The sequence below is a fragment of the Salmo salar genome, chromosome 19 (assembly GCF_965601325.2).
Source record: "Salmo salar chromosome 19, fSalSal1, whole genome shotgun sequence".
Taxonomy (NCBI): Eukaryota; Metazoa; Chordata; class Actinopteri; order Salmoniformes; family Salmonidae; genus Salmo; species Salmo salar.
The window spans coordinates 28,238,536-28,256,433 of NC_138309.1; the positions used below are offsets into that span (position 1 = coordinate 28,238,536).

The 17,898-nt window shown below is 40.9% G+C and overlaps 1 protein-coding gene across 19 annotated transcripts in view; it reads left to right on the forward strand.

Moving 5' to 3' along the window:
• The window catches only part of LOC106578639 (sickle tail protein homolog), a 204,755-nt gene that overhangs the window by 96,352 nt on the left and 90,505 nt on the right, over positions 1-17,898 (forward strand). For 12 of the 19 annotated variants that reach the window (XM_014157659.3, XM_014157653.3, XM_014157648.3 and 9 more), the window contains exon 2: positions 3,809-4,116. The exons of 1 other annotated variant lie outside the window; for it this stretch is intronic. In XM_014157659.3, the coding sequence (XP_014013134.3) occupies positions 3,809-4,116 (308 nt within the window). Of the gene's footprint in view, positions 1-3,808; positions 4,117-16,518; positions 16,734-17,898 lie in introns of those variants that run through there. 6 more of the 19 variants (XM_045702181.2, XM_014157665.3, XM_014157668.3 and 3 more) reach the window with 3 other exon arrangements.

The following is a 17,898-nucleotide window of genomic DNA, read 5'->3' on the forward strand; positions in this document are numbered from 1 at the left end:
GTCGTGTTACACCCATATGCTTTTGTTTGGTGAGGGAGGGAACATAACACAGCAATGATGATATACTGTGGCTGGACGCTTTTCACATGACTGCCGTTGAGCTTGGAGATGGTGCTGTAGGTGTTATGGAGAGAGCTGGTGTTATGGAGAGAGCTGGTGTTATGGGGAGAGCTGGTGTTATGGAGAGAGCTGGTGTTATGGAGAGAGCTGGTGTTATGGGGAGAGCTGGTGTTATGGAGAGAGCTGGTGTTATGGGGAAAGCTGGTGTTATGAGAGAGAGCTGGTGTTATGGAGAGAGCTGGTGTTATGGGGAGAGCTGGTGTTATGGAGAGAGCTGGTGTTATGGAGAGAGCTGGTGTTATGGGGAGAGCTGGTGTTATGGAGAGAGCTGGTGTTATGGGGAAAGCTGGTGTTATGAGAGAGCTGGTGTTATGGAGAGAGCTGGTGTTATGGGGAGAGCTGGTGTTATGGAGAGAGCTGGTGTTATGGAGAGAGCTGGTGTTATGGAGAGTGCATCTTGTAGACGTTTCTCTTTGCATTCCCGACATTCATGACTTTTTGTCACCACCGTCAGTGTGTTTTGTGAGAAGCCTCGTCTCTTCAATGCCTGCGTGGTATGGCCTCACTGTAAAGCCTGAGGAATCTCCCATTTCAAGACTCTGTGAACAGATGTACAGAAAATAATGGTTTTGCTTGTTTCCCCGTTGAGCTGATCAAGCACCCCTTTACAATGATTTTTAAGAATTTTATAATAAAAAAAAAAGACATATGAAGGCCAATCTGGGATTCAAACAACAACATCCTGTCACTTTGATTTTGATGCACCAATCCCAGATTGCCCCGTTAAACTGAAGCAGTGAAAAGTATCGGTTGAAATGCCCGCTTTCTAATCTCCTCTGCTGTGTGCTTGACCTAGAAAGAGACAAATCCTGAGGTAACCTCCCTAGCCATAGCCAGACCCTTATGTTTCCCCATTAGCCTTTGAAAAGTACACATTATGGCTGTACCTGCAGTCTAGAGAAACAAGCCAACAGATCAGCATGCTTTATTACTCTCGCCCTGTGTTTTCACACTCCACCGCTCCTCTCGTCCTCTCTTATCCTCCACGCCCCAGCCCTATGCAGAACCAACAGCCTGGAAGAATTACAGCACGGGAAAAAGAGTCTGTGTCAGCACACGGCCCCATGGGATAGCTCTCAGTCTCACAGCAAGTTCCTCGCTGTCACAAACACACTGGATGCATCCCAAATGGCATATTCCCTATATAGCACACTATAGTAGTGAAATAGTAATTGACAGTAGTGATTTGTAGTGTTATGGCCCAGTCCCAAGGAACAGATTGATTTATAACAAGATAATAGAGTGTTTAGAGCTTGAACTAAAGGAAATGTTTCTCATTCTCTCTTTAGTGATGCTCCAGAGCTTTTGTATAATTTCAGCCAGTATATAATTGTGCACAATTATATACTACAACATCCTTGCAATGCATTTTTTTTTAATTGCAATTCCTATGATATGTTATGAATTAAATTTGTACAATATGTTACGAATTTGTAAGTGTAAAGATCCCGGACTGCCTCTTTAAGATTGAATGTCATGTTGATATATTGGGTAGTTAACAGTATGTTGATGTGTTAAAATGAAGTTGAATGGTTTTCAATATTTATGTTTTTAACTAGACATATGGTTTCTGTTTTTCCTGGAAGTTCATGATGTATGAAAGTTCACAGTTGAGAGGAAGACAGGACATCCCTTTAGAGAATGGTGTTATTCCAAGTCAAGATGGCCACCGTTTTTTCAAACATCCTAATGTGCTACTGGAAGGAATAACATTTCCTCCTGAAAATATTTACTTTGAGGTACGAATGATCTGTAGTCAGCGACTTCTGTTCACTGTGATGATTCCATTTCCCAATTCTCTGGATAACGTTCTCTCCTAGACATATTTTGAATATTTGCTCAGGCTTTTGAAAGTGGGGAGAGTTTAAAGTGAACAGCTGCTTCAGTTTGATGTTTTCATCACTGATATTGTTTCTGTCACATGAAATCTGGAGTTCTGATCACTGAAATAAGCAACAACATGACTACGTGATGAGATGGGGGGGTGCATCTTGAATCGTATCCTATTCCCTTTATAGTGCACTACTTTGGACCAGGGTTGGGCACTATATAGGGAATAGCGTGTGATTTGGACACACATGGGGACTAGTCTGCAGTACTGGATGCTTCCTATCCTGGAAGATATCAATATGCCACTTTATGATTTTATGATAATTCATACAATGAAGCTTGAAGGTTGTTTCCTATGGCTAGATTTATTGAAAATTCCCCTCAGATAAATGATTATATAACAGAAAAATGCTTCTCATAATTTTCTTGGATGCTTAGTTCTCTGCTGATGCTGTCATTGAGTAGAGAACTAATGATCTTTTCAGCTTGAGCCCCAGATGGAACTGTGTGTACTAAACAAGAGCGGTTGGCTATGTCAGTACATGTCCATTCGGGACATGTATCATCCGAGGGTGAATATTCTGCCAATATTTTGTTCCATTGCCCCAGGCAAGCTCAATCAAACGGCAGATAAAGCATTTGGCCTAATTTCAAATAGTATTTGAACCCAGGTCTGATCTGCAGATACATCATTTTTGGTCTCACCTCTACAGGATCGGTGTCCCCCCCGCGGGACGGTTGAGCTAGTGTGCGAATGTGATTAGCATGACGTTGTAAGTAACAAAAACATTTCCCAGGACATAGACGTGTTATATGGGCAGAAATCTTACATTATTTTTAATCTGACTGCACTGTCCAATTTACAGTAGCGATTACAGTGAAAAAATATCATGCTATTGTTTGAGCAGAGTGCACAACAAAAAAAACGTTTATCACGGCAACTGGTTTGATACATTCACCTCTGAAGGTAAATAATGTACTTACATTCAGTAATCTTGCTCTGATTTGTCATCCTGAGGGCCCCAGAGATAAAATGGAGCATAGTTTTGTTTGATAAAATCCATTTTTATATTTAAATGTAGGAACTGGGTTCTACAGTTTGAACCTCTGCTGTTTGAACCCCTCCCAGTCTGGCTGGTCCACTGGTGTTTAGGGTTAGGTCTCTGACTTAGACTATAGTTTTATAGTCATGTGTATGCCCTAAAGGTTTGACAATGCACCTAAGGACATGCACACTCACACACACACAGTGTGAGAATAAACAGTAAAATAATACTGTCCCAGTTTGTATAAAATAAAAACAAAAGGAAAACTACTTCCAAAACTAAGCTACTAAAAACGACTAAATAGCGACTAAAACTAAGTGCTCAGATGCATATGATTTCCAGTGGATCAACATTGCTGCTCAGGGGTTGAGTAGAGCTGAAGATGGGACTAAAAACAAACAAAATATAACTATTGTAAACTATACTGTGTCCGTAAAATGCGTATAGTATGTACAGTGCATTCGGAAAGTATTCAGACCCCTTGACTTTTTCCACATTTTGTTAAGTTACAGCCTTATTCTAAAATGTATTACATTGTTTTTTTTCCCCTCATCAATTTACACACAATACCTCATAATGACAAAGCAAAACATTTTTTATTTAATTTTAGCAAATGTATAAAAAAATAAAAACTCACACTCACACATTTGTTTGTTCCTGCATAGTACATTCTTGGGCGCCACTTCCCTGCCCACTGCCACACCCACATCCTAAGCCCCTTTTTGGCCCAGGAGAAACCATGCACCCACACACTGTAAGAATAGTGCCACAGTACCTGTATGTTGACCCAGCCTCTCTCCCTCTCTCTCCAGAGCAAACCAAAAGCAACCTAAAGGTGACCTCCCCGGAGGACTCCGAGCACCTGAGCAGGAGGCAGGGCCCCCCGAATGGGACCCCCACCCGGGCCCAGGACCCCAAAGGTAACAGCAGCCGCAACGTCCCCCGCAGGCACACGTTAGGGGGGGCACGCAGCTCCCGAGAGATCCTGGCCATGCAGCCCTCGGACATGGACAAGAAGAGGGAGGCCTTCCTGGAGCACCTGAAACAGAAGTACCCTCACCACGCCTCAGCCATCATGGGCCACCAGGAGAGGCTCCGGGAACAGGTTAGTGACGAACAGGTTAGTGACAGTGGAGATATTTCATTACATATTTTTTTACTTGTGTTTCCTACTGGCGGTCTAAGCCACTGCCACCAGAATACATGTACCAGTGAAAGCGTGGGACCGAATCCGACCCACTGCTATTCTAGCACACACTCTCTCATCTCTACCTACCTTTACTGCCAGTCTTTCACTTGGGATCTATTGTGACACTTTTCCTAGTTAATCAACTTCTTTGGTCCAAATTATCAATGAATGTGAGACTACTCTTTTATACCTGGGGTGTTACAAGTAATTTGTATTTGTCTTGTTTGGGTCAGGTTACAGTCCACTTGCAACACTATTTCTCCCTGTTTTGCCACAGGCTCCCTGTTTTGCCACATGTCCATTCCATAAATCATGTTGTCACCTTTTTTTCTCCTTAGTCTGCACCAAAATTTAAAATTAATCTGTATCTGGGAAACTGGCCCCCACTATTCACATTCAATATTTCACGAACTCTACAAACTTTGCATCTACCATTAGCTACTTATTGCATGTTGGTCATTCATTAATAATGACTGCTAAATAACCACAGATTCATCATCAGAATCCTCTGCTCACACACAAAAACAGAGTGATTTAAGTATAGAGTTAAAGTGATGCTAAATGGTCCCTGGTCACAAGGAATAGGGTACAATTTGGGTGATAGACCAGGTGTGGTAACCGTTTGGGACTCAGACTGAGAGTCTTTAGACCAGGTGTGGTAGACCTTTGGGACTCAGACTGAGAGTCTTTAGACGGCTCCCTGTTTCATCTGTTGCTGCTCATTGGACCCTATGATCACTCGGCGACACAACTGATGTCCGCTGGACTGTTCATTAACACGGTACTTCATTTTGTTTATCTGTCGGCCCCAGCCTCGAACTCAGGCCCTGTGTGTAACTAACTGATCCTCTCTGCCCATTCATCGCCATTTACTCGTTGTTGTCTCACACGTTGTTGTCTTAGCTCTCCCAATCAACACCTGTGATTGCTTTATGCCTCTCTCTTATGTCAGTATGCCTTGTATACTGTTGTTTAGGCAGCTCTCGTTGTTTTATTTTACTGCAGAGCCCCTAGTCCTGCTCAACATGCCTCAGATAGCCCCCTTGTCCCACCCCCACACATACGGAGACCGCACCTAGCTTAACCTGCGCCTCCAGAGATGCAACCTCTCTCATCATCACTCAATGCCTAGGTTTACCCCCACTGTACTCACACCCTACCATACCCTTGTCTGTACACTATGCCCTGAATCTATCCTACCACGCCCAGAAATCTGCTCCTTTTATTCTCTGTTCCCAACAGAGTTAACATCAGAAGCCTCCTCCCTAAGTTTGCTTTATCCTCACTGCTTTAGCACACTCCGCCAACCCTGATGTCCTAGCCGTGTCTGAATCCTGGCTTAGGAAGGCCACCACCAGAAATAAGTCCCTCACTGTTGCTGCCTGTTATAGACCCCCTTCAGCTCCCAGCTGTGCCCTGGACACCATATGTGAATTGATTGCCCCCCATCTATCGTCAGAGTTTGTACTGCTAGGTGACCTAAATTAGGATATGCTTAACACCCCGGCCGTCCTATAATCTAAGCTAGATGCCCTCAAGCTCACATAAATTATCAAGGATCCTACCAGGTACAACCCCAAATCCGTAAACATGGGCACCCTCATAAATATCATATTGCCCTCTAAATACACCTATGCTGTTTTCAACCAGGATCTCAACAATCACTGCCTCATTGCCTGCGTCTGTTATGGGTCCGCGGTCAAACAACCACCCCCCATCACTGTCAAACGCTCCCTTAAACACTTCTGCGAGCAGGCCTTTCTAATCGACCTGGCCCGGGTATCCTGGAAGGATATTGTCCTCCTCCAGTCAGTAGAGGATGCCTGGTTGTTCTTTAAAAGTGCTTTCCTCACCATCTTAAATAAGCATGCCCGTTTCAACAAATGTAGAACTAAGAACAGATATAGCCCTTGGTTCACTCCAGACTTGACTGCCCTTGACCAGCACCAAAACACCCTGTGGCATACTGCACTAGCATTGAATAGTCCCCGCGATATGCAACTTTTCAGGGAAGTCAGGAACCAATACACACAGTCAGTTAGGAAATCAAAGGCTAGATTTTCAAACAGAAATTAGCATCCTGCAGCACTAATTCCAAAAAGTTTTGGGGCAATGTAAAGTCCATGGAGAGTAGGAGCACCTCCTCCCAGCTGCCCACTGCACTGAGGCTAGGTCACCACTGTCACCACCGATAAATCTACGATAATCGAGAATTTCAATAAGCATTATTCTACGGCTGAGAGTGTGGTAGCCCTTTGGGACTCAGACTGAGAGTCTTTAGACCAGGTGTGGTAGCCCTTTCCTGCTGTCATTGACCAAAAGCACACTCTTTAGACTCATGGGTGGAATATTATTAATATTTGTCATAATTCCATAATTAGAGCTTTTTTTTATGACGAAAATCAATTTTTTTCTATGTCAATTTTCTTTTTCATTTTTCAGGCTTCTGTGATGTATAATAAAAAAATACAAAAAAATACAAAAAATGTAATATATATATATATATATAAATATATATAAATATATATGTGTATAAAAAAATGTGTAATATTGGGATGCAAACTCAAAATTGAATACATTTCAACTCTATATCTGATATGGTACAGGTGTGTTCTTTTTTAAAGTCCATAACCATGTGTGTGAGGTGTATACTTTTGTTTCAAAGTAGATTTGTTTAAGACTACCAAGGAACACTCTGTGACCCTGATTCAGCCCACTGCAGTAAAAGGTTCAACATTTTACCTGCAAGCTCATTCAATATGGCCTGCAGGGTGTTTGAGTAAAAATAAATTGTTTACAGTATATATATATTAGTGATGGGGGAAAAATTGCTAAAGTTACATATCAGAATATTATTTTTGGCAATCTATTGTATTGTATCATTTAGACAATATCACAATATTATTTTATGTGCTAGTTGGCTGTACCTGCACCAAAACTCGAGTATCTTTCCTGCATAGCTTGTTCTCCATCTGTGTGTGCATTTGTTTTCAGAACTTTTATTTCTCATGGCTCGCTCTTGTCCCTCTGCTACAGACATACTGTATGGTGAGCAATATGTTTGGACCGTGGAATCTCAATAAAATCACAGTATTGAATCGCAATACATAATGTATAGACTCGTGAGAATCGCAATACATATCGTATCAGCACCAAAGTATAGTGATCATTATTGTCGTGAGGTCCCTGGCAATTCTCAGCCTTCAAAAGTATTCAGATTTTATTGTGTTACAAAGTGGGATTAAAATGGATTTAATTGTAATTTTTTGGTCAACAATATACACAACATACTCTGTAATGTCAAAGTGGAAGATCTTTTTTTTATTATTAAAAATGTAAATAACTAAAATATAGTCATTGCACAAGTATTTAACTCCTTTTTTTAGGCAAGCCTAAATTAGTTCAGGAGTAAAATTTGGCTTAACAAATCACATAAAAAGTACATGGTCTCACTATGTGTGAAATAATAGGGGTTGGCATTCATTTCAAGCACAGATTTAGCTACAAAGACCAGGGAGCTTTTCGAAAGCCTCATAAAAAAGGGAAGTGATTGGTAGATTGGTAACAATATCAAATCAGACATTGAATGTCTTAATAATTATGCTGTGAGTTATGTATTAAACCACCCAGACACCTCAAAGATACAATTATCCTTCTGAACTGAGTTGCAGCACAGGAATGAATGTTACCATGAGGCCATTGGTGACTTTAAAACAGCTACAGAGTTCAATGGTTGGGATGGGAGAGAACTTAGGATGGATCAACAACATTGTAGTCACTCCACAATAATGACCTAAATGACAGAGTGAAAAGAAGAACAATAATATACAAAATAAAGACATTCCAAACCATGCATCTTGTATGCAACAAGACACTAAAGTAATACTGAAAAAGAAAAACATGGCAAAGGAATGTGCTTTTTGGCCTAAATGCAAAGCCCTATGTTTGGAGCAAATCCAACACAACACATGACTGAGTAACTGCCTCCTAATTTTCAAACATCATGGAATGGGTATGCTTGACATCGGCACATACTGGGGAGTTTTTCAGGATAAAAAAGAAACGGGATAGGGCTAAGCACAGGTAAAATCCTAGAGCAAAACCAAAATCAGTGTGCTTTACACCAGACACTGGCAGAGGAATTCACCTTTCAGCCGGACAATAAACACAAGGCCAAATCTACACTGGAGTTGCTTATCAAGAAGACAGTGGATGTTCCTTACCAAGTTACTTTTTTGACTTAAATCTGCTTAAAATATATGGCAAGACTTGAATATTGCTGTCTAGCTATGATCCCCAACATCTTGACAGAGCTTGAAGAGTTTTTTAAAGAATAATAGGCAAAGCTCTTAAAGACTTACCCAAGAAGACTAACAGCTGTAATTGCTGCCAAAGGTGTTTCTAACCTGTATGGACTCAATTTTAATCCCACTTTGTAACAGTTTGTAATGAAATGTGAAGAAATCCAAGGAGTCTGAATGCTTTGGCAAGGCACTGTATAGTATCAAAAATTCCAAACGCGGTGGATAGAGGAAAATGTTTTGCACATTTTTCACGGCGAGGAAATATATAACATTTTAAGTGCGGCCCTCCAGACCTCAGTGATGACCGAATGCGGTTTGACATCCCTGCATTAGACAATGAAGAATGTATGTTGCCATATCACCCTTGGGGCAACTTGGCCGAGCAGAAGGTTTGGGGGAAGGATCAGTAGAAACTCAGACCTTTGGTTCACCTGGCCTCTCTGTTTCTGGTTCAGAGGAGACAAAAGGGCGTGGTCACCTGGCTTTATAGTCAAAACAATAGAGATAAATGTGAGCTGGGCACTAAGTCATAAGGGTGTACTGGCTGTGCGTGCGTGTGTGTGTGTGTGTGCATGCGTGTTGGTATGCATTCTGCATTTTCTTCCCATTATGATTGATTATCCATGAATAAGATTTTATGAGACAGCAATCATTGCAATTCAAGACAACAAACCTCAACAATTTGAGCAGCAATGTTAATTTTTTGGGGGGGTGGGGGAGAACAGCATTAATATTGGAGATAGATTGAGGCTTCCATCAATATAGTTGTCTGCATCATTTCCAGTCCCCCATATATTTTTTTGTAAATACAGTACCAGTCAAAAGTTTGGACACACCTACTCATTCAAGGGTTTTTCTTTAATTTTACTATTTTCTACATTGTAGAATAATAGTGAAGACAAAACTATGAAATAACACATATGGAATCATGTAGTAACCAAAAAAGTGTTAAACAAATCAAAATATATTTTAGATTCTTCAAAGTAGCCACCCTTTGCCTTGATGACAGCTTTGCACACTCTTGGCATTCTCTCAACCAGCATCACCTGGAATACTTTTCCAAACGTCTTGAAGGAGTTCCCACATATGCTGAGCACTTGTTGGCTGCATTTCCTTCACTCTGAGCTTCAACTCATCCCAAACCATCTCAATTGGGTTGAGGTCAGATGATTGTGAAGGCCAGGTCATTTGATGCAGCACTCCATCACTTTCCTTCTTGGTCAAATAGCCCTTACACAGCCTGGAGGTGTGTTGGGTCATTGTCCTGTTGAAAAACAAATGATAGTCCCACTAAGTGCAAACCAGATGGGATGGCGTATCGCTGCAGAATGCTGTGGTAGCCATGCTGGTTAAGTGTGCCTTGAATTATAAATAAATCCCTGACAGTGTCACCAGCAAAGGACCATCACACCTCCTCCTCCATGCTTCACGGTTGGAACCACACATAGAGAGATCATCCGTTCACCTACTCTGTGTCTCACAAAGACATGGCGGTTGCAACCAAAAATCTCAAATTTGGACTCATCAGACCAAAGGACAAATTTCCACCAGTCTAATGTCCATTGCTCTCGTGTTTCTTGGCCCAAGCAAGTCTCTTCTTCTTATTGGTGTCCCTTAGTAGTGGTTTCTTTGCCATAATTCGACCATGAAGGCCTGATTCACACAGTCTCCTCTGAACAGTTGATAATGAGACGTGTCTGTTACTTGAACTCTGTGAAGCATTTGTTTGGGCTGCCATTTCTGATTACTCTAATGAACTTATCCTCTACAGTAGAGGTAACTCTGGGTCTTCCTTTCCTGTGGTGGTCCTCATGAGAGCCAGTTTCATCATAGCGCTTGATGGTTTTTGCGACTGCACTTGAAGAAATTTTAAAAGTTCTTGAAATGTTCCGGATTGACTGACCTTCATGTCTTGAAGTAGTGATGGACTGTCGTTTGTCTTTGCTTTTTATTTTTTATTAAACCTTTATTTAACTAGGCAAGTCACTAAGTAGAAAACTGTTATTTACAATGACGGCCTACCCCGGCCAAACCCTAACGATGCTGGACCAATTGTGTGCCACCCTATGGGACTCCCAGTCACAGCCGGTTGTGACACAGCCTGGAATCGAACCAGTAGTGACACCTGAGATGCAGTGCCTTAGACCGCTGCGCCACTCAGGAGCTGTTCTTGCCATAATATGGACTTGGTCTTTTACCAAATCTTCTGTATACCACCCCTACCTTGTCACAACACAACTGATTGTCCCAAACACATTAAGAAGGAAAGAAATTCCACAAATTAACTTTTAAAAAGGCACAGTTGTTAACTTTTTAGTGACAGGGGGCAGTTTTGGAAATTCGGATGAATGACGTGCCCAAATTAAACTGCCTACTACTCGGCTCAGAACGTAGGATATGCATATTATTAGTAGATTTGGATAGAAAACACTCAGTTTCTAAAACTGTTTGAATGATGTCTGTGAGTATAACAGAACTCATATGGCAGGCAAAAACCTGAGAAAAAATCCAACCAGGAAGTGGTTTGTAGTTTTTCAAGACTGGGCCTATTCAGTATACAGTGACTTAGGGTTCATTTTGCACTTCCTAAGGCTTCCACTAGATGTCAACAGTCTTTAGAACGTTGTTTCAGGCTTTTGCAGTGAACAGAGAGCGAACAAGACCTCCTGGAGTCTGATGACCGAGAGAATGACATGGCCTCAGTTGCTCGCTTTCACGTGAGAGGTAGCTGTGTTCCATTACATTTTTGAAGACATTTGAATCGTCTGGTTGGAATGTTATTGAAGATTTATGTTAAAAAGGCCCTAAAGATTGATGCTATACATCGTTTGACATGTTTCTATGAACGTAAATATAACTTTTTTGGACTTTTCGTCGTGAATTTTCTGCGCGCTTTCTACATTTGGAGTAGCTTACTGAACGCGCTAACAAAAAGGACATAAATGATTGACTTTATCGAACAAAACAACATGTATTGTGGACCTGGGATTCCTAGGAGTGCATTCTGATGAAGATCATCAAAGGTAAGTGAATATTTATAATGATATTTATGATTTTAGATGACTCCAAAATGGCGGGTGTCTGTATTGCCTGATGTTGTTTTTTGAACGCTGTACTCAGATTATTGCAAAGTGTGCTTTCCCCGTGAAGCTTTTTTGAAACGTCACAGCGGTTGCATTAAGGAGATGTTTATCTATAATTCTTTGAATAACAGTTTAATATTTTCTCAACATTTATGATGAGTATTTCTATAAATGTATGTGCTCATTCACTGCAAGTTTTCGGAGGAAAATCATTTCTGAACATTACGGGCCAATGTAAAATGGGGTTTTTGGATATAAATATGAACTTTATCGAGCAAAACATACATGTATTGTGTAACATGAAGTCCTATGAGTGCCATCTTATGAAGATCATCAAAGGTTAGTGCTTAATTTTAGCTGTATTTCTGTTTTTTTGTGACGCCTGTCCTTGCTTGGAAAACGGCTGTGTGGCTTTTATTTTTTAGGCACTGTCCTAACCTAATCTAATGTTTTGCTTTCGCCGTAAAGCCTTTTTGAAATTGGACAATGTGGTTGGATTAAGAAGAAGTGTATCTTTAAAATGGTGTTAAATAGTTGTATGCTTGAGAAATTTGAATTATGAGATTTTTGCTGTTTTGAATTTGCCGCCCTGCTATTTCACTGGCTGTGTCCCGCAGGTGGGACGCTACCGTCCCACATAGCCCATACTAGTTAACCTCTCTAGGCTAGGCGGGACGAATTCGTCCCACCTACGTAACAGCCACTGCTATCCTGTGGCGCGATTTTCAAAACCTTAAAAATCCTATTACTTCAATTTCTCAAACATATGACTATTTTACAGCCATTTAAAGACAAGACTCTCGTTAATCTAACCACACTGTCCGATTTCAAAAAGGCTTTACAACGAAAGCAAAACATTAGATTATGTCAGCAGAGTACCAAGCCAGAAATAATCAGACACCCATTTTTCAAGCCAGCATATAATGTCACCAAAACCCAAAAGACAGCTAAATGCAGCACTCACCTTTGATGATCTTCATCAGATGACAACCCTAGGACATTATGTTATACAATACATGCATGTTTTGTTCAATCAAGTTCATATTTATATCAAAAACCAGCTTTTTACATTAGCATGTGACGTTCAGAACTAGCATACCCCCCGCAAACTTCCGGGGAATTCGCTAACATTTTACTAAATTACTCACGATAAACGTTCACAAAAAGCACAACAATTATTTTAAGAATTATAGATACAGACCTCCTCTATGCACTCGATATGTCCGATTTTAAAATAGCTTTTTGGTGAAAGCACATTTTGCAATATTCTAAGTACATAGCCCAGGCATCACGGGCTCGCTATTTAGACACCCGGCAAGTTTAGCACTCACCATAATCATATTTACTATTCTAAAAGTTTGATTACCTTTTGTTGTCTTCGTCAGAATACACACCCAGGACTGCTACTTCAATAACAAATGTTGGTTTGGTCCAAAATAATCCATCGTTATATCCGAATAGCGGCGTTTTGTTCGTGCGTTCCAGACACTATCCGAAATAGTAAAGAAGTGTCGCGCGCATGGCGCAATTCGTGACAATAAAATTCTAAGTATTCCATTACCGTACTTCGAAGCATGTCAACCGCTGTTTAAAATCAATTTTTACGACATTTTTCTCGTAGAAAAGCAATAATATTCCGACAGGGAATCTCCTTTTCGGCAAACAGAGGAAAAAATCCCAAAGGCGGGGGCGGTCGGGGTCACGCGCATAAGCCAGTGTCCCTTGATCGGCCACTTGAGAAAGGCGATAATGTGTTTCAGCCTGGGGCTGGAATGATGACATTCTGTTTTTTCCCGGGCTCTGAGCGCCCATGGACGACGTGGGAAGTGTCACGTTAGAGCAGAGATCCTTAGTAAATGATAGAGATGGAAAACAAGTTCAAGAAATGGTCAGACAGGCCACTTCCTGTAAAGGAATCTCTCAGGTTTTGACCTGCCATTTGAGTTCTGTTATACTCACAGACACCATTCAAACAGTTTTAGAAAATTTAGGGTGTTTTCTATCCATATGTAATAAGTATATGCATATTCTAGTTACTGGGTAGGAGTGGTAACCAGATTAAATCGGGTATGTTTTTCATCCAGCCGTGTCAATACTGCCCCCTATCCTAAACAGGTTAATTGAAATGCATTCCAGGTGACTACCTCATAAAGCTGTTTGAGAGAATGCCAAGAGTGTGCAAAGCTGTCATCAAGGCAAAGGGTGGCTACTTTGAATAAATTCAAATAGAAAATATATTTTGATTTGTTTAACACTTTTTTGGTTACTACATGATTCCTTATGTGTTATTTCATAGTTTTTCTTCACTATAATTCTACAATGTAAAAAATAATACATATTAAGAAAAACACTTGAATGAGTAAGTTTGTCCAAACTTTTGACTGGTACTGTATATATAATATATATACTGTATATTTTTAAATATATTTTCCTTTATTATTTTCCCCTAACGCTACCATCCCTTCCCTAATTGGAGTAAACTAATGGACAACAACTCTTAGGCTTCTACTTCCAGCTTAAACAGTGCATTCGGGAAATATTCAGACCCATTGACTTTTTCCATATTTTGTTACGTTACAGCCTTATTCTAAAATGTATTAAATACATGTTTTTCCTCATCAATCTACACACAATACCCCATAATGACAAAGGGAAAACAGGTTTTAAGAAATGTTAGAAAATGTATAAAATATTAAAAACAGAAATACCTTATTTACATAGGTATTCGGCCCTTTGCTATGAGACTCGAAATTGAGCTCAGGTGCATCCTGTTTCCATTGATCGTCCTTGAGATGTTTCTACAACTTCATTGGAGTCCACCTGTGGTAAATTCAATTGATTGGACATGATTTGGAAAGGCAAACACGTGTCTATATAAGGTCCCACAGTTGACAGTGCATGTCAGAGCAAAACAAACAAGCCATGAGGTTGAAGGAATTGTTCGTAGAGCTCCGAGACAGGATTTTGTCAAGACACAGATCTTGGGACGGGTACTAAAAGATTTCTGCAGCATTGAAGGTCCCCAAGAACACAGTGGCCTCCATCATTCTTAAATGGAAGAAGTTTGGAACCACCAAGACTCTTCCTAGAGCTGGCCGTCCAGCCAAACAGAGCAACCAGGAGAAAAGGGCCTTGGTGAGGGAGGTGCCCAAGAAACCGATGGTCACTCTGACAGAGCTCCAGAGTTCCTCTGCGGAGATGGGAGAAATTTCCAGAAGGACAACCATCTCTGCAGCACTCCACCAATCAGGCCTTTATGGTCGAGTGGCCAGACAGAAGCCACTCCTCAGTAAAAGGCACATGACAGCCTGCTTGGAGTTTGCCAAAAGGCACCAAAAGACTCTCAGACCATGAGAAACAAGATTCTCTGGTCTGATGAAACCAAGATTGAACTCTTTGGCCTAAATTCCAAGCGTCACGTCTGGAGGAAACCTTGCGCCATCCCTACGGTGAAGTATGGTGGTGGCAGCATCTTGTTGTGGGGATGTTTTTCAGCGGCTGGGACTGGGAGACGAGTCAGGATCGAGGGAAAGATGAACGGAGCAAAGTACAGAGAGATCCTTGATGAAAACCTGCTCCAGAGCGCTCAGGATCTCAGACTGGGGTGAAGGTTCACCTTCCAACAGGACAACAACCCTAAGCACACAGCTTCCCTGTGGCTCAGTTGGTAAAGCATGGTGTTTGCAATGCCAGCATGGTGTGTGCAACGCCAGGGTTGTGGGTTCGATTCCCACGGGGGGCCAGTACAAAAAAATAATAAAATAAATAAGAAATGTGATGTATGCATTCACTACTGTAAGTTGCTCTGGATAAGAGCGTCTGCTAAATGACTAAAATGTTAAACAGCTAAGACAACGCAGGAGTGGCTTCGGAACAAGTCTCTGAATGTCCTTGAGTGGCCTTGCCAGACCCCGGACTTGAACCCAATTGAACATCTCTGGAGAGACCTGAAAATAGCATTGCAGCAACGCTTCCCATCCAACCTGAGAGAACTTGAGAAGATCTGCAGAGAAGAATGGGAGAAACTCCCCAAATGCAGGTGTGCCAAGCTTGGTAGCATCATACCCAAGAAGACTCGCTGCTGTAATCACTGCCAAAGGTGCTTCAACAAAGTACTGAGTAAAGTCTATGAATACTTATGTAAATGTGATATTTCTGTTTTTTATTTTTAATACATTTGCAAACATTTCTAACAACCTGTTTTTGCTTTGTCATTATGGGGTATTGTGTGTAAATTGAAGAGGGGGGGGGGGGGGAAAAACTATTGAATCAATTTTAGAATAAGGCTGGAAAAAGTCAAGGGGTCTGAATACTTTCCGAATGCACTGTCCATACTACATACATTTACGGACACAGTATAGTTTACAATAGTTATATTTTGTTTGTTTTTAGTCCCATCTTCAGCTCTACTCAACCCCTGAGCAGCAATGTTGATCCACTGGAAATCATATGCATCTGAGCACTTAGTTTTAGTCGCTTATTTTTAGAAGTAGTTTGCCTTTGTTTTTATTTTAGGGTTAATGTTACAATACTGGGAGAGGTGTGTGTGTGTCATTGAGTGAGTGAGGGGGTGAGTGAGAGAGAGAGAGCGAAGCCTAATATATATTTCAGCAACATGAGGCTAGTTGCCTATCTACAGATGTAAGATCTTAATTTGAGCCAGTTTGCTACAACAGAAAGATAATCCTGCAGCAACAGGAAATGTGAATTATAATTAATGGGCATTTTTCATAAGAGAAAATCAAGTCTGAAATGTCAAAGTGGAAATTTCAGAAACCTTTTTATACCTCAAATGCACTACAACTTTTACATTAAACCCTACATTGCATATATATTAACTTAAAATAGGAAAGGAAACACATTTTCAGATATTGCAGTCATACAGGTAAATTCAGCTTTGAAATGGGTGGAGTTAAAATTATTTTGAAGACTCATGATGTTACAGCTTGAGAGGCTCAGTTTTCATGTAGGTGCCTGTTGGAGTCCAGAGAGTGGAGCTCGTATGTAAATGCAATAACGTAAGAACTCACTGAAGTTGCATGGAAGAGGATTGTCCGAAATCATGGCTCTTTCTCACCTATCTGAATTCTTAATGGAAATGCAAATAATCACATTCTGACAAAGGCACCAATAAACGTTCGTCTTCGCAGTTTGAACAAAGGTAGGCTATTTATTCTCTTTCATATGTTTTGTGCGCGTTTTTTCGCATTCTTAGATCAATTCAAACATGCGGCCGTGCACTGTACCTTTTGAAACGTGCATGTTATGCGACTACGGTAGAATCTATGAATGCGCTCATTTAGCAATAGTTTGTAACATTCTAATGTTATTTTATCTGAACCGTGGTGCATACTTGAACCAAGACAAGGAATGGTGGGTTATCAGGTGCTCACACGGGGGCGGAATCGGATGTTGGAAAAAGTTGGCACTTGAGTTTTATAATAAAGCTGGAACAAGCAATTTTCTGACGTTCTAGTTTGGTTTTGTATTAATCATATTCATGCAAATGCAGGCTACGGTATTAATATTGTGGTGCGCTGGAGATTCTCAATACCTTTATGACCGCAAGAGACGTGAGATCGTCATCATGCGGGCTGATATTGAATTGCTAAACACTGTGTACAAAACATTAGGAACTCCTACTCTTTCCATGACAGACCGAACAGGTGAAAACTATGATCCCTTATTGATGTCATCAGTTAAATCCACTTAAATCAGTGTAGATTAAGGGGAGGAGACCGGTTAAAGAATGATTTTTAAGCCTTGCCTCAGCGGGTGAATGTGCAAGGCAACATATTTAAGTGCTTTTGAACGGGGTATGGTAGTAGGTGCCCAGCCTGGTCTCATAGACTAGACGTAACATAGTACATATATATATATCTGGAAAAGCGATATTAGTATGTTATGATACATTTGGTACGGTTACTTAAGGCAAAATCAAAAGTAGGGTGGTTGTTCGGTGTGGATGTGTAGGCGTATAACGCGAACGTCTAGCAACCCACAGGTTGTGAGTTTGAACCTTAAGGTTAGGGTTAGCTAGGGTTAGGGGAAGGGTAGCTAACATGCTAAGTAGTTGCAAAGTAAACTCAGCAAAAAAAGACATCCTCTCACTGTCAACTGTGTTTTATTTTCAGCAAACTTAACATGTGTAAATATTTGTATGAACATAAGATTCAACAACTGAGACATAAACTGAACAAGTTCCACAGACATGTGACTAACAGAAAGGGAATAATGTGTCCCTGATCGGGGGGGGGGGTCAAAATCCAAAGTAACAGTCAGTATCTGGTGTGGCCACCAGCTGCATTAAGTACTGCAGTGCATCT